This window comes from Mastomys coucha, unplaced genomic scaffold, assembly GCF_008632895.1.
Source record: "Mastomys coucha isolate ucsf_1 unplaced genomic scaffold, UCSF_Mcou_1 pScaffold7, whole genome shotgun sequence".
Lineage (NCBI taxonomy): Eukaryota > Metazoa > Chordata > Mammalia > Rodentia > Muridae > Mastomys > Mastomys coucha.
The window spans coordinates 23,284,614-23,309,663 of NW_022196913.1; the positions used below are offsets into that span (position 1 = coordinate 23,284,614).

The following is a 25,050-nucleotide window of genomic DNA, read 5'->3' on the forward strand; positions in this document are numbered from 1 at the left end:
TCTGGAGTCTAACTTCTTGAGTTCTTTGTATACCTTGGATATTAGCCCTCTATCAGATATAGGGCGGGAGTCTCCTTCTATTAAATCAAATCTATATTATTTTGGAACAATACTAGTTACCTTTTTTTAAAAAACATAAAGACAATATCTTTTTCTTTAATTAGTATATCTTTAAGCCAGTAACTAGAAAACCCTTTATACTGACTTCTCTCTCAGAGGAATAATACAACCACAAAAAGTCAAAATCACACCCATTTTGAAAGTTAAAACAATCTAAAAAAAGTGAAGTAAACTAAAATATTGTATGTATCTGTTTCTAGGCCTTTTTTGTTTTGTCAAGCAGGATAAAAACCTAAGATTCTCATGGAGCCCATGTTAGACAGACTTTGAGTATCTTGTGAGGCATATTAAGCAAACAATCTTTATATCATCTTATTGTTTGGCTCTCTGTCTGGAGTCAAAGACATTTATTATATTAATATCTGTTATAATATCTATTTATCTCTCTATCTGGAGCCATAGACATTATTAATTAATATCTGTACATAGCAGGCAATTATTATTATAGTCCTCTCTACTTGGAGTCAGTGACTAATAATTTTATCTTAGTTCTGAACCATGGGCAAAATTTTCTACATGATTTGGACAAAATCTGTATATAACTCTTTTTTAAAAGTAAATAATCTCATTCCATCTTATAGTTTCATGACTTAGAATAGCCTGGTACTTGCACAGTAAGGGACCTCAGAGCCTGTTAGTAGTTTTTTTGCTTTAAAGTTCACGCTTGAGTTCATGTGACTTGACTCAGTGATATCTAGCTACTCAAAACAAAAACAAAAACAAAAACAAAAAACAAAACAAACCCTCTCTTGGGCTAATAATCTTAACTTTTTAGTGGATTCTTGTCCAACACGTTGGTTCATCACCTGTTGTGGGAAATATTTAAAAAGAATGGCAAGTTCCCACACTACGCTGGGCATACTCCAGTGAGGTGTTCTCAACTTGGCAGTCTATCTTGGTTTGTAACTTCTGAAATGCCTATACCAGACTCGCTAAGTTCCCTTGGTGGGTTGTTGCCTCGTCAGCCCCACACAATGACTGCCCACCCCATGGTCAGCCACCACAACACCCAGCAACCCAGTAGAAACAAAACTCTAGAAACTTAAAATTAATCAGTCAGATTTATATGTCAATCAAGATGCCCATGATGAAAATATTTTTGGAGATAGATGTTTGCAGAAGTCGACAAAAACCCACAGGTTGAGAACTGTTGCCTTACATGGTGAAATATTGTTCTTAGTTTTTAGGACTGAGATTTCTGCTTGAGATGTCTTTTATGTCTACAATAGAGTGACCCTAAAGATCCCACCAAGCTAATTTATAACCAGCCACACTCATTTTTTTAAAGGAAATTCCTCAGAGAAGTGAAGCAGCAAATTCTTCATGCTGGAGTTGACTGTAATTACCCTGTTCCATCATGATCAGTAAGAGAAATCAGAGTAGCAACACAAGTGCTGGGATGAGGGCTCACTCAAGCAAGTCAAGCTCTTGTACAAATTACAGGTTTGCTATTTATAGAACATGCTTTGTTCTGTTCTCTGCTTGGAGTACATTATTGCAGTAAGGATTACTCCAGATCATGTTGAGAAAAAGAAATAATTTGCTTACAGCCATGGGATGTAGAAAATAAAATATCTAAGTTATGTAAATATTGCAAAGCAGGGCTCTGTCAAATCACAGCTGTCAACATATGTGAAGCAGCCTGCTACCAAATCTGTGATCTTTACTTAGCAGAATGCCACAAGGATATAACAAAGTGGCTGATGTTCAGGTTGTACCTTGTTGGTTGACAACCTCCAGCAACTCTCAGGTTTACACTGGATCCAGGTTATCTCTGTGCCCACTACACAGTGGGGAAAGCTGTATTACTGACTTCTGGTGAAATCTCAGCAAAGAATGAATAAGAAAAGTTTCTTCAGAAAGTTGTGGCCGAAGGACATCTCCCACACAGAAAAAACCGTCAGTGGTTTGGGGAAACAATAATGAACCATGGGAGTCATGGCTTTTCTTATAAGAAAGGCTAGTAAAGGAAGGCATATGGAGGAATGTGTTCTATTTATTTTGCACTTTTCTAGAACCCTCTCTACCAGAAATGTCTCTGTGTTTGAAAATATATGTCACTACTTGCATATATTCTAACTCTCTTCTTATGCTGGTCCCTTGACTTCCTCCTAAATATGTACCTATGTGACTTGGAACAAATCTTGCTTGTTTGGTCCTGTCTTTATTTGGTCTCCCATTCTGTTGGACACAAATTACTTGTCATTGGAATTAGTTTGGGCTTCCTTCTACATTCAAAACACTAAAACTTTCTTTGTCCAAACCCAGAGACTAAATCACAGTTACCCTTCTAGGATTTGGCAGAACTCAGCAGCCACCAGCCAAGTAATGCCTTTTCTCTTTACGGATCATGATTGAGAGACATTTGACTTCAGACACTCTGCTCTAATCAAGTGAAAAAAGGACTCTGGGGCAGTAAGCAAGTTGTGGTCAGTGTGTCTGGATGGTCCCTTGGGGACTACACCACTTCTCTCCAAGTTCTTTCTACTTCCTCCAGTGTACCTGACTCCTTGTGACTGCCTACTCTCCTACTGTTCTCCATGTCCAATGGAAGTCCCACTTTTTAAAAGGTCTATTCTTAAGCTACCTTTGACCTGATGTTTCCCAATCTGTTCAGAGTGTGTTCCTCTGTTCATTTCACTATTATTTTTCCAATCTTTTACATGACAGCTATTTATTTGTGTATTAATGTCTGTTGAATTGTCATACTTCTAAAGAAAGATTTCCAGTGTCAGTCACTTAAAGAAACTCTCTGTTGCTGCCATTACATTCCACATACTTAACAAGTGCATCCCAGTTTTGACTTGCCTCCTTGGAGCCTGTGTTTCTTGTTTTGCACATTCAACATCAGTTCCTCTCTTTGCTGTTACTGTTTTCTTCCTTCATTCTAGTTTTTGTCAGCAAAATACCCATAGGAGGATGTTTACATGGTTTGGCCTGAGCGGACACATGGGATCCAAAGCTACCTTACAACTATGGGTCCCCAAAAGAACTGCTGGCACATACCGTATTCCCTCTTCAAAGAGCCTTATAAATCATTATATATTTAATTAAGTCATTTTATCTATGTAACATTTTTCTCTTGTCACTGAGTTCTAGTTTCTAGACTTTAAAGCATTACTTTCTAGCATTTAAAAAAAAATCACTGGGTAAGAAGTAGTCAATGCAGAGGTACATAACTTTTCCAAATGATGAGAATAAGAGACTGAATGTTCATCCCTAAATTAACTATCTCTATTACTCACCCCAACACCACCACTCAAGGGACATGTGTAAGAGGAGATGGAAGGTAAGTAGGATGGGGATGTTGTGTGTAATTTTATAAACACATCATCCCCTTGCCCTGTTTCTCAGTCTGCACTGTGACCTTTGTGCCAACTTAATTGCCACCATCCTCCAACCCAGGAAATCCAGGAGCTACTGTTTGCACTCCACCTGCCCCTCTCGGCTAGCTTTGCCAAACCGCCAGCTATTGCCCCAGCTGTGTTCTTTCTCTACCCACCTCTGCTCTGTGAATGGAAAACATTAGACAGTTTTATTTTAAAACTAGCCAGATGGCATACTTTCTGGGCACTGCTTATCTCCTTGTTTAATCTTATCAGCTAGATCCCACCAATATCCTCGGTCTCTGCCCATGAAGGAGTCTGCAGGCACTAGTTGCCCCAAGGCCTTACATGACTGTTCACTATTCTTGTGCCAAAGCCTGTCCGAAAGAACTCCTTTCCTGTATCCCTTCCCTTCCTCTTGGGACCCAGAAATCCCACCTTTTTCCTTTTGCCCAGCAATTGGCCTCTGCCTTCTTTATTGGCACAATAGATGTGGAGTGGGGGGCAGGAGTAGTGAGTTCCTGTGAGATGTTTTTGGGTCATGATGTGGCTGTTGCATTCATGAGTTCACACAAGCTGTGGTGGCCTTCACATGATTAAGGCAGCTTAAATTCTGGCATAGATGGAAGAAGTGTTCTCAAGCCCTGCTCCTTACAGAGAATCTATTGGCAGTTGTTAATTAGCTGGGCAATTGAAAATCCTTCTTTGTTGTTGTTGAGTTCTTTTCTTTTCTTTTTTCTTTTTTTCTTTTTCTTCTACATGTGGCAACTGGTAGGTTTCCTGTACTATGGGTATACTCTCCCCTAACATATACCAAAGCCACATGAACATATTGCCAGCATTTTCTTTTGGACTTAGTTGATTATCAAAAAATTAAGTGGAAAGGAAGATATGAAGTTCTGAGGAAGGTCATGGGGCAAGTTAGAAAGAGGAAATAAATGCCAGGTAGAAATGATCAGATTTCATTTTATATATATTCACTCTCAGAGTAAATAACATTATTAATAAAAATATGCTTCACATTTCTGTAGAAGATCATTAATTTCTCAAATTAATTTCTTTATTACAAAGCATGGTTGCTAAATTGATATTTCTGAGGGAATTGTGAGTTTTTCTGCTTAAATTAGACTAGATGTCTATTAAGGTGAAGACTCAGTTCTAATGTGTTATCCTGTAAGGGCTCAGCATCTGTCTACATCTCTGGTAGGTTCCTGTAGGATCCTTCATTTTGGTTTCAACAGGAGCTCTATTGTATTGAGCATCAACTTAGTCCACAAAAGGTTACAACATTTAGGTCAATCTACTCTCATATCAGTTTCCAAGGTTTTTTGTAGGTCATTTGATAGGTGTCATCGTGTGGAGGCATAGTTAGAACAGTATTGGGCAAGTGCTTAAGCATCCATTTTATATTTCTTGACTATATATTTTGCCAGGAGCTAAACTAGGCCATTAGGAAATTTTAAGTAACAGACAGGTAAAGTTACTGCTATTGAAAATCTTACACCTCATAACAAATCAAAATGTAATAAAGAGGTAGATATATTGCCTTCTCAAAAAAGTCAACAATATGGAAACACAGGTCAGAGAGGGACAAACTGGGTAGTGTGTACGATGCTGGGAGCCTTGAGGAGACCAGTTCTCAAGCTCTGCTTCTTAGCAGAGTTACAGTCTGCATGGTAAGACTACAGCTGAGAAAGAAAAGAAAAAAAAATGTTTAACTGATGAATATAGATGATAAATGTGGTCATAAGGTGTGATCATAAGTGGAAGGAGAAGGTAGGATGGCATATACAAGTGTGGTAATTGTCCTGAGGAAGAGCTGAACAGTTCTCATATAGAAGGTAGAGAATAACTTACCTATAGGTAAACACCTCTCAGAGGCATTCATACCTAAGAAGACATAAGAAGCAATGAGCTTTCAGAGCACAGGGCATTGAGCACTTGAAAAGCCTGATACAAAATTCTCACATCATTCTTGCTTTGGCTAAGCTTTGCTGTAGTTAACAGAAACCTTTCTTTTGACATATTTAAATAAAAAAAAAACAGAAAAAATAGATTCTTTAGACAGTGTTACTTATTTCTATCATCATGATGCATTTTTCTATTATTATTTCTCCAGTTTAGTGTAGGAGTATACTCTAATCTCAATAAATATTCTTAGAAAAATAGATTTTTTTCTGTGCCTTCTCATGATACCGTTTCCAACTGAATTCTCCAAGCTCAGTGAGAATATAAGACACATTACTGAAAAGGACAAATAATATACTAAGTGTCATGAAACTCACTGTAACTTGCTGTGATGGTGTTTGTTTATTTGAGATGTATTCATTATATAATAGTCATAGCAAAGAAAGTTGCTCGCTAAGCTCTGAGCAAAGATTTTCTCTGCAGGGATGGATGGCCTTACCGCCATGAGTTGGTAGAACCAACATGGTTTGAAGGAGATGAAAAAGATGTGTTGAAAAGGGCCAAGGGCTCTCATCCCATTGATGACCAACTAGGCCATCCTCTGTTATATATGCAGCTGGAGTCATGAGTCCCTCCATGTGTACTCTTTGGTTGGTGGTTTAGTCCCTGGGAGCTCTGGGGATACTGGTTAGATCATATTGTTGTTCCGCCTATGGGGCTGCAAACCCCTTCAGCTCCTTGGGTCCTTTCTCTAGCTCCTTCATTGGGGACCCTGTGCTCAGTCCAATGCATGGCTGTGAGCCTCCACTTCTGTATTAGTCAGACACTGGCAGAACCTCTCAGGAGACAGCTATATCAGGCTCCTGTCAGCCAGCACTTGCTGACATCCATAACAGTGTCTAGGTTTAGTGATTGTATATGGGAAGGATCCCCAGGTGGGACAGTCTCTGGATTGTCCTTCCTTCAGTCTCTGCTCCACACTTTGTCTCTGCAACTCCTTCCATGGGTAATTTGTCAAGAATTGACAAATGGACCTCATAAATTTGCGAAGCTTCTATAAGGCAAAGGACACTGTCAATAATACAAAACGGCAACTAACAGATTGGGAAAAGATCTTACCAATCCCACATCCAATAGAGGGCTAACATCCAATATATACAAAGAACTCAAGAAGTTAAACTCCAGAAAACCAAATAACCCTATTTAAAAATGGGATAGAGATCTAAACAAAGTTTTCTCAACTGAGGAATACTGAATGGCTGAAAAGCACATAAAGAAATGTTCAACATCTTTAGTCATCTGGGAAATGCAAATCAAAACAACCTTGATTTTTCATAGTAACAGTAGATATAGTTGCACCTTAATTGTATATGTATTTGAATTTGAACCCATACCCAAATTGTGTGTGTCTCCTTAGGAAACTTATGAATTTTAAATTTGCAAAACATATTGGATTACCACAAACAAAATATGAATGTGTTTGTTTTTTAAACATTCTTCAAGAAGAGTTTTTCAAATTATAAACTGTGAGTACAGTAGATATTTGATTAACATAGTGACCCATGATTGTCATTTTGCTGTATATATGAGAAAAATAAAGATATGTTACAAAATGTTCATTTTGGGATTAGCTTAATTATTCTTCTGCTGTTAATATTCATGCATTTTAGTTTCCACAGTCAGTAAATTTTCAGATCAGTTTTATGTCTCCCATATCTGTTGTTAAATTTTTCCTGTACACCTGTGTAAATCATTCCTATGTGCCCCTGGACTCTTTATTACTGCAATATTTAAAATCATAAAAAACTTTCTGAATAGCTTGACTATGTATTTGATACTCAGAAGTACAAATGCACAACAAGGACACATTATAAATTCCCAAAGAAGTTGTTTGTGAAGTTTGCTGTGTTCCTTGTGAAGGTATTTTTCTGCATCAAGGTGTGGAGCCACATTTAGTGCCTTTCCTTGTTAATCATGGAGGGAATGTCCATAGTGACAATGTATGTATGGTAGTTCATTCCTTCACCTTGCTTAGACTGGGTCTGTGCCTAAGCTTTGAACTCCTGGGTATTTGTCCTGCAAGCTTCTAAGTGATTCTCTTGTCTCTCCCTCCTAGCCCATAACAGTCCTGGGATTATGGATGTGTGGCATGGGATCTATGTAGATTCCAGGGGTCAAACTTGTGTTTGCAGGCTTGCCAGATTAGCACTTTTAACCCACAGAACCATCTCAGTTCTTTTGCTCATTCAGACATTGTCTCTTGGCATAGTTGAACATTTGAAAAGCATGGAACAGGGTAGTGATAGTGACATATAGCATTTACCATGTGCATGCACATCCCTTGCACATTCTACTGAGACTTTCATTGACCTCACTGCTCAGGCTTTGTTGTTGTTCAGGGAAGTAAGTCCTGTGGTCACCTTCAGTTTGGAGAATAAAATTAGAGATGCTAAGTGACTTGCTCAATATTGCATGGCTAGAAGGACAGAGGTCACATTTTATATATTTATGTTTACTTTTAATAAAGCTTGAGACTATAATATAATTATAATTCTTTCTTTCTTTTCTTCACTTTAAGTCCTCCCATATACCCCTTCTTGCTCTTTTTCAAGTTTATGGCCTTGTTATTGCATGCATATGTATATGTATATGCATATATATATGTATATATGATTGCATATCTTAAGTAGCCTGCACAGTCTGTATGATGTTACTTGTATGTTTGTTTTCAGGCCTTCCCATTTGGTATTGGATAACCAATTAGAGTTTTTTATCCTGGTGAAGAATCCTTCTCCCGCTCTCAGTATTCCTTGGTTGCTATAGTTCGTTGTGTCAAGTTGTGGTCTCATGGGCTTTTCCCCATCGATTTTGGCCTTTCCATTGGTTTTATCTTTGCTAAGCTCACATTTGGGCCATCATGTTGGTTAGACTTCATGGATGTAGCTTCTGACATTACTAGAAGGCACAATCTCACAGAAAACTTGGCACTTATAATCTCTCCTCCCCCTCCCCTTTGCCAATGTACCCTGAGCCTTAGGTATGGGATTATTTTGTAAGAATATCTATTGGGGCTGGTCTCCACAACTCTGCATTTTGATTGGTTCTGCTTTACTTTACTTTACTTTGCCTTCATGTGTTGTCCTTATTGAGGAGTGAGGAATGAGGAGTATGCTTATCTGTGGGTACAAGAATAGACTTGTTGGGAAGAGTCATTGTTTACCTTCATGCCTCCCACATGAAAACTAGCAGCCACGGTTCCAAAAAACAATATATAAACTTCCAAAAGAAAGAAGCAACCAAAAGTCCCACCCATAGCCATCATATGATGCCTATAAACCAGAGCTCATGTTTTAAATCCAGAAAATGGGATCAAAGCACTTTGTCATGGTGCTATACAAATTATGTCAAGTAAAGTCATGAGCTTTTGAAAATAAAACCCAAGTACTCAATGTTGGCGTCTTGAGCTATAATTGATGATTGCACAGGAACACAGCAAATGATGCCTTTGGTTATGTTTTCCTCATCGATCAACAGTTGACTCTTCCTGGATGGTTTCATGCTTCATTGTTGTCACCCATGTCTTCATATCCCATAGCACAGAACTGGTAGAGAACCAGAGTTCAGCACTCATGCCACATAGGAATACCTAAAGTCAAACAATAAATTTCTATCTAATTGAATAGTTGGGGGCAAGTTTTCTGCTTCTGTGTCCAGTTTCTCATTTCTAAAAGGGGGAACCTCTATTTCTAAAATTCTAAAACTCTACAGCTGTCTTTTGGAGTTGTTGGGAAATAGCAGAGATTTGATATATGGGACAGTTCTGGTGATAAAGTAACAATTCAGTAACATCAGACTTTGTAATTATATTTTCATATTAATGGCTTCTGTTGAGGATCTTTTTGAGTCATGAATTGATATTTTTTTCCCCAAGTACACATGTTGATGTTAACCTTCAGGACCTAGGGATGTGCCTGTATTTTGGGATGATAGCTTTACAGTTGTTGATTAGGTTAAATGAGGTCATGTGGGTAAGTTCTAAACCAATATTGCTAGTGGTATTAAGACAAGAGGCAGAGACTGCATGAGAACATACACATGGTGAGGATGCCCTAAGAATGATTTTTTTCTAAGCAAATGAGAGACCAAACATGTAATAGTTCAGGATCCCTGCATTCTCATCTAGAGACCTGTAAGGAACTGTATTTCTGTTGGTTAGGACTCTGTGCTATGGTATTTTTAATTGAAACCCTGGGAAAATAGCTTACAATTCAGACTTTGTAAGCAGCAGCTCCAAGAACATTTTAGATATTCTGTTGTGACTGGAGTAATGACAGTCAAGGCACTTTCCTCCCCCTCATTAATGCATTTCCTTACCTTGACACAGCAGTTGTTTTTATAGAGCTTTCAAGTCTGTTCAATTTAGTCATGAAAGAATGTGATAGGTAGACCTGCCATTCATGTACACAGTAAAGGTCACTGAACAGTAAGTGAGGTGAGCTTCTGCTGGGGTGGGGATCCCACTGAGTTTCCTTTAATTTCACCCACTCCTTTCCTGATCTATTCAATATTGTACTCTATGTATTTAATAAGTGATGAAAAGATATGTAAATGATGCCCTAGTACATCTTATAAGTCAAGTCTCACACTCTCTTTCCCCCAAACATGTGTGTGCATACTAAACCAAGGGTCATAACTTATAAACTCAATGGCCTAAGGACAGCTGGTTATATGCAGCTTATTTCAGTGACAGATGTAATGACTTCATTGGTTAGCTTTTATGGAAGTTTTTTATTGGCTATAGACTCAAGTTAATTGGTCTAATAGAAATTTATGGAGAAATCATATAAATGATTCTTAATTAATTTTCTATGTTTCGCCAAAAGTTAAGAAAAGTATTTAATTTTACCTCTGATCTTATGTATTCCTTAAGTTCATGACTGGTGAAACTAGAAATTAGGCCACAAGTAATAGATAGTTACAAAACTAAGATATTTTCTTTGCTGTCTCTTTTTGTTTCATGATCATCCTTGCATCCCCATAGATCCAGAACTATGATTTCCAATACCACTCACTCTGGCTTCTTGTCTGCCTTATATACTCTGCATTAATATTTAGTATTTACCAAATACGGACCTCTTCTCTAATTATTATTGTCACCCACATAAGCAGATATGCATACATACCTGATACTGAGTCATTTTAACTTTACTCATGTATATGTGAACAGGGATGACCACTTTGGATTGGACAACCTATGTGGGAGCTTGTCTCTGAGGGAAACTGATTCTCCCTCTCACAATAGCCACATCCAAATGTAGAACATGGTTGTTGTTATTGTTAATGTTGTTGTTAATGTTTTATGTACATGAGTGTTTTTTTATTAGATGTTTTCTTATTTACAATATGTCTTTTCCCAGGTTCCCCTCCAAAAAAAAAAAAGAAAAAAAGAAAAAAATAAAATAAGAAAATAAAATAAAATAAAATAAACAAAAACAAAAACAAAAACTAAAACAATCCCCTGTTCTCTACCCCCTCTCCCTGCTCACCATCCCACCCCCTCCTGCTTATTGGTCCTGGCATTCCCCTACATTGGGGCATAGAACCTTCACTGGGCCAAGATCCTCTCCTCCCATTGATGACCAACTTGGCCATTCTTTGCTATACGCATGCTGCCGGAGCCATGAGTCCCCCATGTGTGCTTGTGTATCTCTTGTGCACCTGGTGTCTGCAGAGTCCAGAAGAGGAGGTCAGATCTGGACTGTGGTTACAGAGAATTGTGAGCTACCATTTAGGTAACATGAATCAAACCTGTGTCCTCTGGATGAGTCTTAACCACTGAGCTATCTCTCTCCAGCCTATGGTTTTTAATGATGGCTTCTGTTGCTATATAGTGCTCCATGTGAGCTGCAAGAAATATGTCAGAGTTGTATCATTGCTATTACCTTTGCAATGTTGTCATAGTCTTTAGCAGCACCCAAACTGAACTTAGGGAAGATTCCATTTCTAGCTTCCTGAAGGTTCTTGCAATATTCAGCAACCTAACGTATTTCATCACATGTGGATTCAGATATTATTACTCATTAACTTTCTATTAGTTAAGCTACTGATTATGGCCTCATGAAGTCTCAATTCCTCAATAATGTAATTTCATTTCATTTATGTCTAAATAATGATAAGCACTTTTTATTGACATTGCTTTTGTTATTGAGTTAACTCTCCTGAACTCTTATAAATCCCACCCAGTTCTAATTTTGATGTATGACTTTGACCATTTTTAGGAGAGAAATGTCAGAAAAGGACAAAAAATAATAAGGTTAATGATGGGAATTCATGTACTCTCATCCTGCATGAGACAGTGGAGTTTAATCTTCTGAAATCACATTGTGAAGTTTTGTTTTCCAAGGTTCAGGTTTTGCATATCTGTTATTACTGTGGTTCTCAAACAAAGGCCCTTTTCTAAATGTGAGTTTACAGATTCCTAATTAGAGAGGTGACATAATGACACCTAATTTTCTGTATGTGCAGTATGTATATGAACTTGTACCTATCACAACTAGTTTCAACAGCACCACAGCGAGGTTCTTGTGTTGCTTTGTTTGTTTGTGTCCATTTTTGAGTTGGCTTGGGCAGAATCTTCTGGGCACTGAAGACTACATGTTTCCCACTGTACTTTTTTCCAATTCACAATGCCTGGATTCGGACTTTTTGGAATGATTTTGATTGAGAAACTTGTACAAAAATTTTGAGAACTTCCAACCATCAACGACTTGTTTCCTCAGCCAAGGTGAGGTTGAGCTCACATAGCTTTGCCTTAAGATCTTAGTTCATCTCCTGCTCAAGCAGTACCTGAGGGGTGCTCGACTTCTTGGCTTGGACCCTCACAATCGTGGTCCCCAAGCTGAGCATGGCCTTGTCCTTCTGGAGGGTCTATTTAGAAAAAAATGTTTCTACTTTTGTAGCAAAAATCACCTGAATAGAGAATTCGGTTATTACATTAACACATTTAAGATGTTAATTTTATGGTACTGTATTTTAAACAGTTATCAAGTCCCTGATACTTGAAGGTAATTTCCTGACTTGAATATCCTCACTAATAACATCTGTTGTGTCTATCTTTTCTTCCTCCTCTTGCTCCTCCTCCTCTTCTTCCTCCTTCCCTCTCCCTCTTCCTCCTCTTCTTCTTGTTCTCCTTCCTCCATTCCCCTTTCTCTGTATGTCCAGTTTTCTAATGTTAATGAGGGATAAATGAGTCACATTCCCTGCTCATGGATGTTATGCCCAATGCACAATGTAGTATGTAAAAATAGTTCTCAAAATCATCTAGTACTCGCTAGTGCCCTACAGTATCATTAATTCTGTGCATGTTGTTCATAATCTTATTAAATCAATACCTAAAATATGGCTTACTTTTTTTCTGGAAAGATCTAACTGAGATAAAAACAAGCTTATTGAATTGTCCTTTGTTGACTCCTGGGGTATTTACTATGATTAAATTCTCAGATATTTTTAATTTTTCCATGTTAATTTTCAAATGCTATTTATTATACCTTAGTGGAGACCTGGTTCTGAAGCCAAAGACCTAGAAGTCTGTCAAAGTGCATGCAAGTCCTCTCATCCTCTGACTTCATAGAAAACCCACCTGCCACTGACAGCACATATCATGGCATTTTCTTTCAGTGTCATTTATTCATCCTTATTTGACACTTCACAGGCAATGTTTTTTAATGTTTCAGTAGCTTTACCACTACTTGCTAGGTACTTCCTAGATGATGAGTTCATAGACAGTTCTTCCTGGACACTGGCGGCTGTCCAAAGTTCTGAAGACTCTTAAGATGAAACTGTTTTGAAGACTAGGTTGTCTGGGTAACACACACTGAACACAATTCGGCACTCCCTGACAGATTACTAATGCAGGTTATTAATGAGCTTTTGTTACTCTGGACTAACATGTTGAACAGCAACTTGAAAACACATTAAACTAAGCATGAAATATGACTTCTTTGTATTAATAAAGATCATTGAAATATCTATTGCTAACATGCAGTGTTTCTCTCTTAAATTGATTTTTAACTTCAAACTGATCTTAAGGGGGGGTTGTTGATAAAATCTGCACACAGGAGAAAGAACCACGATGCCACAAGTCTCACCAAGGCAGAGATCTTTTAAACCATACGTACTTTTATGTGCCTGCTAATTTTTGCAACGTCTACCATGAAATCTTCATGGTCTCCAGGAGATCTAAGGAGAAGGCAACTTGAGGGAGTGCCTCTTTCTTCCCTGTGCTGGAAGAGTGTGAGACTCCATGAGGAGAGTGAGTGAGAGAGTTTTAATGTGGAAGATAAAGGACTCTATCTCCCTTAGGCTGTGTGTGTGGGAAAGTGCAATCTGGGGGACCAGCTGGGCTTGAGAAATAAATACCAGGCAGCTACTGACAAATTGATAAATGATTTAATTGAAAGAAGAAAAGAACTGATCAACATTGGAACTGTGCTGCAATACTATAGTGTTTGGCAAGATAAGGGACTTTGCATGTAGCAAATCCTTCTTGGGTCTTATCTAAAGACATATTTTTTGCTAAGAAATTCATATGAGTTAATTATAATATATTTCTTTGTTCTCCTGTTTCCATGATCCCTGAAGAGACTGTGATCAAAAGGTGAAATAATAACTTAATACCATTTGTTAGTTAGGAAAGGTAAAGCCATATAGTAGCATTGGTGTGAGGATGTAAATATGTTTGCTTCACACATAGAATGCAAAATTCATGATGGAGTTCAGTAACAATTCTAAGAGTAACTCAGGCTTGCTTCAGAGTCAGTGAAATCTGAGTAGTAGGATACGACTTTTTCAATGTAAATTGAGGTCTGGGGTCTGTGGAGATATAGCAGTAATATTGGACAAAGTGGAGAAATCATTAGAAATGAATGAGGAAAACATACACCAGAAAACCACAGTGCTTTAGAAACAAATCAAGGGTATGTATTGTCCAGAGGGTAGGTGTTGCTGTGTTACAGGGAAAACATATGTGGACAAGGGGAGTGCAGAGAAGGAGAGTGGGGAAGGAAAGGCATTGGCCAGACCATTATAGAACAGGAAAGGACCCCAGGAAAGGGGCTATGCCTCTCTGTGCTTTTCTATTATAAGCCACCAAAAACCAAGCCTTAGAAACATCAGTTCTGCTAGACCACACACATAATCAGTGACAGAGATCTGGGATATGTTACAGATGAATGTGAAGTGAGAATGCATACATATATTAAGAATTTATTACAACCATCTATGGTTCACCCACAGTGATGGAGGGAAATTTCAACATGCAAAGGAAGCTGCCCCATCACATGCTGGAGGTGAAGAATTTTCCTGCAAAGCCTTTTACATTTTGGAATTAGGTAGAATTTTATATGGAGCTCAATGGGGTTGTTACTGAAAGATTTACATGTCCTTGTGGGGGAAATTAAACATTTTAATAACTGGGAAAGAAGAAAGTCATTTAAATTAGCTCCATTTTCTTCTTAAATTGAACTCATTTATTTAAGCTAGTATTGTACAGCCTGAACTTTTCCTCACTGCTACATTAAAAAATAATCTCATCTTAGAATCTCATTCCATTAAAAATATTGTTTTCTTGTTGGCAAGAAGAATTCAGTATATGGAGTTGAGCATGAATAATTTAATTTTTTTCTTGTTTTCAAATGAAAGACAGTGGCTTAATTGTGGACTTTATCTGGCACACTGTTCTTTAAATCTTTGGGAGGTAAATGTTCTCTCTTGGTATATGCTATTTTCCAATGAGCTGAGCCATCTTGGTAACTCATGGCCACCCATTTTCACAGCCGGCTCTGCATACTCTTTGCATGAGATGCTGAAGACAAAACATCTTTCTTGGTGTAAAGTGAGGCTTCCTTTATCTTTGTGACCCAGGCAGGCTCTAGGAGCCAAAGGTATCTATCTCTGAGGGTCTGGCCTAAAGGCTGAAGCATGTTTTTCTTTTGTACATGCTCTGGAGAAACCAGACAACGGCCCAGATTCTCCCCTTTGCTGGTTTGAGATGTGTGACATTGAGGAATCCAGATCTTCCTAAACTGCACCTTTTAGACCTTTGGCTTCAGGTTGTTTGAGGTCTAAATCTTTCCAGGAGAATAGACTGTTTGAATTCAGATTTGATTCTGTAAATCTCCTAGTCTCTGGGATTAGGAATGGGAAACTTGGCTTCTCTGTAAGGACAATCTTATCTCCTTCAGTTGTTGAAGCGTCCATTATCTTCTAACCATCTGCTTTGTCCTTAACATTTCTAGTTTGTTTTCTTTGCTGGATTTCTTCAAATTCTAACAATGCTTTTCTGCTTAGCAGCTCCCCTGGATTTTTTGTTATTGTGTCTCTGCCTTCTCTACTGGTCAGCCATCTCAGTGTACTCTGTGACTCATTTAGTTGAGCATTTTGGCCTAAATTCCGCTGAGGTCACACTGTTGCCGTGGCTTTCTACCGAAATGGTTCTAACTTTTGGAAATGCAAAAATTAAGCTGTATTGCATATTCTTCTCTCTCTAGGACCTAGGGCAAGCAAGCAAATCACTCCCACCCAATGTGCTACACTGTGGATTTCAAAGCGAAGCAAAGACATGTGAGGGCTGTGATGGCTCCTATCTTAGTGCTTCATGGCACACTACTCACATTCTACGGTTCAAGACAAGTCCTATAGCCAAGTCTGATGTTTCAAACTAGAGGCCCTATTCCTGTTAAAACAATTATGAGAGATTCGCAAGAATATAATCTTCCAAATATGTATTTTTTGCATCTTTCATATGCAATACTTTCTTTTCTGAGGAGAATACAGACCAATTTTTCTGAAGCCACAAATTAAGTCAAACCAGCATATATTGTTTTCCCCATAATGCACACCTGTAATCTGCATGTTTATAGATGAGAAGATAACTTTTTTTTTAAACACAAAGATAGTGATTAAAGGTCTGAAGCATATACAACATGGATGCCTTCATCAAACATAGGGTTTATGTTCCTGTGAGGGAGAGATCCAGGCTTGACTCGACATAGTGGACAAGTTAAAATTTAGGATTGTTTATGGAATTTTCCATTAAGTGCTTTTGGACCAGGGTTGCCTGTGAGTTATGACCTCTGTAGAAAGTGCAGGTGGTAATAAGGCAGGGGATGATCTACTATATTTAGATTTAGATTTTAGTGGAAAAAGTCCTTTTTCCAAGACTTTCCCTTAGTAGTCCTGAGAGCTGTGGCATCTCTGGAAGCTCTTCATTCTCCACCTTACGTCAGATGTCTGTCATGAGAATCCCCTCTCTTTAGCTTCTCTGTGGAATACTTTGGTACTGTATTCTCTTGCTTTAGAATTTTACCTACCATTTCCAAGCTCTTTGCAGTTTTTCTCCACTGTGGTTCTAAATGGCTCATCAGTCAGGAGAACCCTAAAACCTTTATTTTATGCCATGTCAATACACTAGGAGGGCAGCCACTTACTTAAAACCTGAGGATTTCCTTCTCCCATCCTGAATGAAACTACTCTGATTGAAACCTATGTGTTGAAATAAATACAGTAACTTTCAGCCCCTATCTGATGTTAACAATATACAAAGTTGCAAAACTAGTCTGAAATTAATTCAAGTAACACTTTCCCTATATGCTACATAGCTTTCACAGAAGCAGTATCACTCACTCTGTACTCTATCGCTACTCTGTAGGATGCACCCCAGTCCAACATGCTCTTCAGGGAAATCATTTTTGTGAGATTTATATTGATCACTGTCTGTATTTAAAGATAATGTTTATGTTTTTATGATATTTCATAGATGTTATATGTCTCTGAGTATTCTGAGTGGCTGTTTAGGGCTAAAAGCCATTTGTGAATTATATATATATATATGTATATATATACATATATATATATATATTGTTTAGATACTTTAGGCTTTGTGTTGGATGATGACTTATATAATCATATGCATAATCATTGGATTAATTTGTTAAGCAACTATGATTGCCACAATTGTTCCCTTTAAACACAAGGTGGAAAGGTTCATTTTTGCATGTTTGTAGCATTATCACAAGACTAAGATATGTGTAGAGCCTTGTGCTTCATTATTTGCCTTCCAACAGGCCACCAGACTGACCTACAACAGCCAGCAGCATGATAAACAGAAGTAATGAAATCTGTATCAGTATTCCAGGTTTCTAAATTAAAAGAAGCAGTGACTTGTAAGTACACAGGAGTTTGTCTGCTGGACCCCATTTTCTACTCCTAGCAAAATCTTATTTGTCTTTTTCCTCTGACTAGCACCTTTGTAGGTACCAAGATGGATGGACAAATTATCTTGTTCAGATTGTGCTTGCATATTTATATTTTTAATATAATATATTTAATATATTTCAATAATAAGGTTCTGGCAATGATCACCAAATCTTATTGCTTCTTACATATTTGCATGTCAAATATAGACAAGATGGTTAGCATCTCTGTACTTGTGTGTTTTTCAGGCAGAGGGTACAAGACTTCAGCGAGAACTCCGAGGATATTTAGCAGCAATCAAAGGTAATGTGCATGTGTGTTGTTTACTGCCTGCTTCCAAGCACAAGTTGTTCTTGGAATTTGTAGGAGACAGGAGTGAGTGTGAATGAGGAAGCCACTTGGCTTTCTGGCAAGTAGGGTACTTGAACACAGGTGTTTTATTCCACCCACCTCCAATTTCCATTGAAATGATAATCAGAATATACAAGGACAAATATACATCTGCCCTTCTGCTGCAAACTAAGAATAAATGCCACCCACATGCCAGAGATTTCTAGGAAGGCTTGTTAGACAGAGTGTGTTGGAGACTTTACTGAAGCAAAGCTGCAGCTGGCTTCCCTTCTGAGGGAGTTAGGTCCCAAGAGTACAATACTCACAGACTCACTTAAGATCTCTCAATATGGGGAGAAAGAAGTTGCAGCAGAAGCAAGTGGAGGTTGGGCAGGAAACACAAGCCTGTGACTTGCAAAGAACCAAACCCAAACAACAACAAAACAACACCCACCCACCCACACACTATTTATAAAGTCCTGCCAATGTGCTCGATTGTTTTCTAGATGGGAACAGCTAAGCCTCTGAATTGGTTTCTAATCTTGGTCCTGCAAGCTAAGGGGCCAGTGGAAGGGCAAGAGAGAGGAACTGGTGGTGAGGTATGCTCAGCTAAGCTGCTCTCCATTGATCACCAGTCCTTCTCTGAGTCAGCGCCAAGAGTGTCAGCAGATGTGATACCCTACAGATTAGACCTCAAGATGTGTGGAGGCAGGATGAAGCACCTTATAAGGACTGTGAGGGAAACTCTCCAAACATTGAAGGCCCAATTTTACACTGTACTACTCCCTAATTCAAATAAACAGTTAAAATATTCACAAGCAAGAAGTTTCAAAATTAGATTAAAACACAAAGTATTTTGCCCCCATTTTGGGGTGAATGAGGTATTAACAAAATATCCCAAGAGATATAAACCAAGAACAAGAGATCTGATTATGTAAATGTGAATTTAAAATTATCCTAATTTTGACAAATTATTCCATGCAATTAAACTAAGATATAAAGGACCTATCAAGTAAACTAAGTGCAAGAAAAGTTCAATTTATTTTTTAATGAACAAAATGTTTAAGGGAAAAAATTAGGTAGAAAAAAAATGAAGTTCAAAGCTACCCTGATCACCTTAGTGAAAGTATCTCAAAATGAAAATGTGACAAAAATGTGTAGTATTTACCAGCACCATACCTCCTTGAAGTACTTCATAACTTGTGGAGAAAAGCATTTTACAGCAAGGGCATGTGGGATGCACCTAGTCTTAAAATTGCTTTGTCTTAAAATTGAGGCAAGGATATTAAAAACTTGTGAAGACTACTACTTATCTTAGAGTAAAGATACTGTGGCTGAAAAGTACCAGTTTGATACTTAAGATTTTAATGACCAAACCCTCCAACTTTGAAGCTGAAGAAGGTAAACCTCTCCATTATTTCAGTGCAGGTGGTGGACTCGCCACTGCACTGGCTGTCTAGTTATTTATCCACCTGTTTCTATTGATGGAGGACTTCAGATAGGGGAGGGAACTCTGTTTCTGCTTGACTGAGTCAAGTGTCTGAGAAACAAACCTTGGTCTTCTAGGCTGCAATGGAGAAACTTTAACAGGGTTTTGGCATTTCCTTTCCTTTATAAAACATGCCCAGCAATCTGCACCAGTTAACTACAGTTTGGTAGATTGTTATGTTAACAATTATGACACCTGCAATGTATTATAAAGCAACTAATTAAATAAAATCACTATTGTGAGGACTTAAATTTTGTGTTATATCCCAAGAGATAGTTGAGAGTACAGAATGCCACTCTTGGGTGGAGGTCTCTACTCACTAAAGCTAATCAATGCTTGATGTAGTCACAGCTTTGAAGCAAGAATGTTTGGTCTTCAACAGTTATAGAGTAGCAGAGGCTGCCTTTTTACTCTTGTTTATTTGGGAAATTATCTCATTGTTTAGATGTGAAAGCTCAATTGACTACCTAGGACTATTTATTTGTAATGATGGAGCCTGTCATTTAGGTTATTGCTGTAAGCATAAATTGGATTACACCTTAAATAATTTACCCACACTTGTGCTCTCCCCAGGATTTCACAATCAGAACAAAAAATGTTTTTGATTTCTCTTCCATAGGCATTAGGAACCTCAAAGCTCTGTAGACTACTAAGTAGAGGACAGGACCATCTAAATGACATGAATTAATAGAAGGCGTGACTACACAGCAATAACTACAGTAAATACTGTTGAAGGCAGACAAGGGCTGAGATTTCCTCAGCTGTAAGAATGGCACTGAATTAAAACCTATTTTTTTTTTATAGAAAGATCAGTTTCTAACTCATGAAAATGTATCACCTGATCCTTAACTGTGTAAATAAGATTAATCTTTGAATCTGGAAAACAAAAGAAAAAGAGAGAAAATGTAAACAGGAGTTAAGGTGACATAGTTTCAGGGTGGAACCATCACTTGCGAAGTTGATCATCCATTCCTAGGTCCAATCCCCAGCCCTCCAAAATCAGAAAGTAACAAAGAACTTCTGAGGGTTGTGACATGAAAATGCCTATCTTCAGGAGTCACCAAAGAATAGTTAAGAAGACAATGACACAGGGGTGCCATCCTGGTCCATGTGTACATTCAATAACACGATAAAGTTTTCTGTTAAGATAACTTTCCTGTAAAGCAATTTAGGAAGAAGCTTTGAAATAAGTGGGTTTTACCTTTTGACACATCGCTTCATTCCTAAGAAGATATTCTAATAGTTCAGTGTGTGTAAAACTGATTATAATCATATCAATAAATAATGAAATACTGATAATGTTAATACTAAAAAGTTAATGGTAAGGATTAGTAAAATGGATTATTAAACTGAAATGTATGTAACATTTCTACTTTCAATCTTCATGACAACTCTGTGAGGCAGACACTTCTATTGTCTGCATTTTAAAGATATGTCATTCATGATGAAGTAGTAATCATGTGTTTGCCTATGTTTCTCTGTGGGAGCGTATACACATGAATGCTGATGTTCCAGAGGCCAGAGGTATCAGAGCCTTCTGAAGCTGGAGGTACATCCAGCTGGTTACAAGCCACCCAAAGTGGATGTTGTTCTCCCAGAACCAAACTAGGGTCCTCTGAGCAAGTAGTGTGAGTTCTTAACTACTGAGCCATCTACCTAGCCCTATATGTACTATATATTTTGTCAGTGACATAAAAGTAAACACCTAAGTTTGACTAGTCCATGTGCCATGCTCAGTAGACCATATATATGGTACCCTGTCCATTTTTGTGTTCCAAAACCTTTCGCTTTTATCAACTTTCTGACATGGCTCTTAAATTCATGACTAATGGTGAACATCATTTTCACTGATGCTCATCTATGTAAAACTTTTACTTAAATTTGTGTGTGTGTGTGTGTGTGTGTGTGTGTGTGTGTGTGCATGAAAATATTCTGGAGTTAGTTCTTTCCTTCCATCACATAGGTTCAAATGATCAGGTCACTAGGTTGGTGGTAAGAGTTTTTACCAGCTAATCCATCAGTAGGAGGGCTAGAGAGATGGGTTAGCTGGTAAAAACTCAAGTATTATTTGTAACAATTATATCAGAAAAATGTAAATTTCTCTCTCTCTCCATATATATATTATACACATATATACATATATATATATATATAATTGATTTAAGCTATGAAGACAGGAAGTCATATTATTTCTAGATTGGAGCTTTTCTCCATGTTATTTTTTTTGTGTATATATTTGTTGAATGGATAAGTTCTTCTATATAAGTTTGTCTCTTTTTTTCTCATTAATATAGAGAATGCTGCAGGAAAGGACTGGCACAATTCTTTTCTCTAGTATGATATAAAAATGAAGCCCCCTTAAGTGAGGAATTAGTTCCATTGAGGAAACTGGGTGGTCTGTGAAAACAGCACCTACCTGCTTCTCGTGACCACATTTCTCTGAAGGAGAAGGGGTCATATGACTTTGCCCCTCCTTGGTTTCTGCTGATTTGGATGGTATGAGATAGTTAGGTTCCACAAACAGTTTTCTGTGTTGAAGTGACTTTGGCCAAAGATGGTTAGGATGACTGTTTAAGCAGATGCCTGGTGAACTTCTCAGAGTGCTTCTCAGAGCTGCCTATGATACTGTGTCCTACAGAGCTGCTGTGGCTAGGCAGGATATCCCAGGTGGCTTCTCTTCTTGGTGTTAAGAAGAATAAGTCCTGTCCACTGGAACCCGTTGTGAATTAGGAAACACACTTAAACACAAGGTGCATGCACATATTCCATAGGTGATAATTAGCCTTTGTGACAACATTTCACTTGAGGACCATTTCTGTTCTCACAGAGAACGCTGGCAAATTGATAGTACTGGAGTGCACACAACCTCACAGCAGCATTCCAGCAGCAGTACAAAGAAACGAGATCAGCTCCAGAGGCTCCTGGGAACTGAGGAGATTTGGGGAGAAGCATTGAGCCACTGTCTACATTCACAAACACTATTGTGAAGCTAGCTAGTGCCATAGCTCTGGCTCTTACACTCTTTCTGCGGTCTCTCCTGTGTCATTCACTGAAGCTCAGGTATAGAAGCCGTGTTGTACATGTGCCGACTGTAGCTTGTTTTCTTGTGGCCATTTATTCTCTACATTTTGATCATCTTTGGATCTTGGTTGCAGCTTCTGTCTACTGCATAAAGTAAGCTTCTTTGATGAGTGATAACACACTGTGGGCATAAGGATAAGACTTTAGAATATAGTTAGAAACCTATTGATTTAGAAACTTGACAATTTTAGGTTTTCCATCTGCTAGGGTCCGTTATTCCTCTGGCCACTGATAGGTTGCTAGGTTTATAGTGCCAAGCATGAATTTCTTCCCATTGAGCAGCCTTAAGTCCAATTAGATGGCAGTTGGTAACCCCTAAGGTAAAAGTGCTATTGTTGCTCCCCTGGGGACATCTTATCTTGCTTGTCATTACTGGGGTTTATATGCTTTATATTTCAAGAGGACTATAGATTGCTTTTCTCCCTGGGCTGCTTGAATGGCATTTCGAATACTGTGACAGATAGTTAGTCCTCAGGGAAGAGGCTCCCAGGTCAGTTCCAGCTTGATTCCTCCAAGTCCAGTGTCTGGAGTGTGTATCTTCAGAAATAGAATCTTACCTTCAAGTTCTGGGAGGCAACCAATGAACATGGCAGCAGCCTACATTGTTTTAGGAGTTCTGAACACTCCTGACCAACAATAGGAAGGGAGGCTTCTTTGTCTGGTCCTGGGTTTTCTGTTACATAGTCTATGGCTCTTGCAGGGAGCACTGCTACCCAATGAAATGTGACTCCAGTGAGAATATTCTTCAGGCTTATTGGAGTGGTTGCTTATTGTTCTATATAAGCTATATTATTTTTAACTAAAACACTTACCTCAAGGCTATGCAAGCAAAGAATACTTATATTGGAGTGCAATGTCTACCATTCATCTTAGAGAATAAAAATAAGCTCAGGAAGTTGGCTTCAAATGGAAATCTATTTTACTAAATGGTTTGGAGAAAGTCCAACATTTTGAATAGAGGCCCCTGTCTAAAAATAACTGAATATTCCTCCTATATATGGTACTCTGTAGTTGATATACAAGCTTATAAATTACTAATCTTATATATTAGTTATTGACTGCCAGCATTAGCTTTCAGCATGAATTCAGCATGAATTACTTTATAGGGAAACATGGCTTTAGATGTTTGCTCTCTTATGTTATATTCTGTCATCAGAGTTAAGTTCTTTGTTTTAGTTTGGTTTTGTGCTTTGGGGTAACCTATAAAGAATAGAAATTGAATTGGCTCATCTGGAGATGCAGAGTCCCACATCTGGAGAGCTTCCCTGCTACACCACAGCATAGCCACTCCTTGAGCAAAGGAGAGGGAATCGAGGAGCTCATTCTCTAGAAGGCTCCGCCCTCTTGGTATTGAGCCTACTTGCTTAATCATAGCATTAATCCATTCTTGAGGGCATTATGACTGTCTCTGCCTGAAGGCTTCACTTCCTAACACTGCTGTATTGAGAATTAAGTTTCGAAAACATAAACTGTGAGAGACACATTCAAATGGAAATACTTCCATTAAATACTTCCAGCAGTTAAAATCCTCCAAAGTCTTTGTGCAATGTAAAAGGAAGGCTAGCCCTTCTTCACTTGGGTCTCAATCCACCTATGGTGTCAACTTCTTGGAACCCATTTCTATGTTAAAATGGCTTCTTTCTAAATTCTCTGTGTATATGTTCTGTAATGGACAGCCACTAAGAGAAACAGACTGTAATATTGTGCTTTTAGCATCAATGAGTAAAGTCTTAGATAATTTTGCTAGTTCTGTTTTTCACCACAAAGTTCGTTTGACAGACAGTGGCATCACCCAACTTGTCTAGAACCTGTTTTCTTGCCTATTTATAATTTTTATCAGACTTAGACAGAGACTTAAAGAAAATACCAGGAATCCCTGTCATCAGGATTATAGAAAAACAACGATTAGTATTTGTTTGTCACAAAACAGAGGGGTATGTTTCTTGGTGCAAGTTAGCATGTAGTCAGGTCAGGGCAAATGTGACATATGGGATGGTATAGTTGTCACATCATTGGTGACCTTATTATGAGAGGATATATTTTCACTTGCTTGAATACAGGGGTGGATATGGGTTCTGCGTCACCTTTGTCTTGTCCATATTTGTATGCCTGTGCTTCCTCCAACTCCACAGGGGCTTTAATCCTCACTGACTCTCTCTGACTTTGCTCCAGCATGTCTATGCAAGTCTCTTCAGACACATGGGCTTCAAATCTCATTGTCAAGGGCATCTTGAGCCTGCTTAGTAGCATACTCCTCACTACAGGCTCCCTCACTTCTTATGTTGTGAGGCACACCCAACCTCAGGGGTGTGAGGACCATAATTTATGTACACTTGCCAGGGAGATAGGGAAAACCTAGGGTTACTTGTCAATTACATACTGGTTTTCACACACCCTTCCAGGATACATTCTATCATCTCAGACCTCTTTTATGTTGCCCACTTAGGCTCCTTGCTGAACCCAAAGCTGTTCACTGTCTGCCAAGCAATCATGTGGCTGTTTTCAGTTTACAAATGATTTTAATCTTTGCTTCACTGCATTAAC

The 25,050-nt window shown here is 38.3% G+C and overlaps 1 protein-coding gene across 1 annotated transcript in view; it reads left to right on the plus strand.

Annotated features, from left to right (window-relative positions):
• Positions 1-25,050, plus strand: part of Amph (amphiphysin) — a 211,533-nt gene that overhangs the window by 102,030 nt on the left and 84,453 nt on the right. The window contains exon 3 of the mRNA XM_031359752.1: positions 17,855-17,909. Coding sequence (XP_031215612.1) covers positions 17,855-17,909 — 55 coding nt within the window. The remainder of the gene's footprint in view (positions 1-17,854; positions 17,910-25,050) is intronic.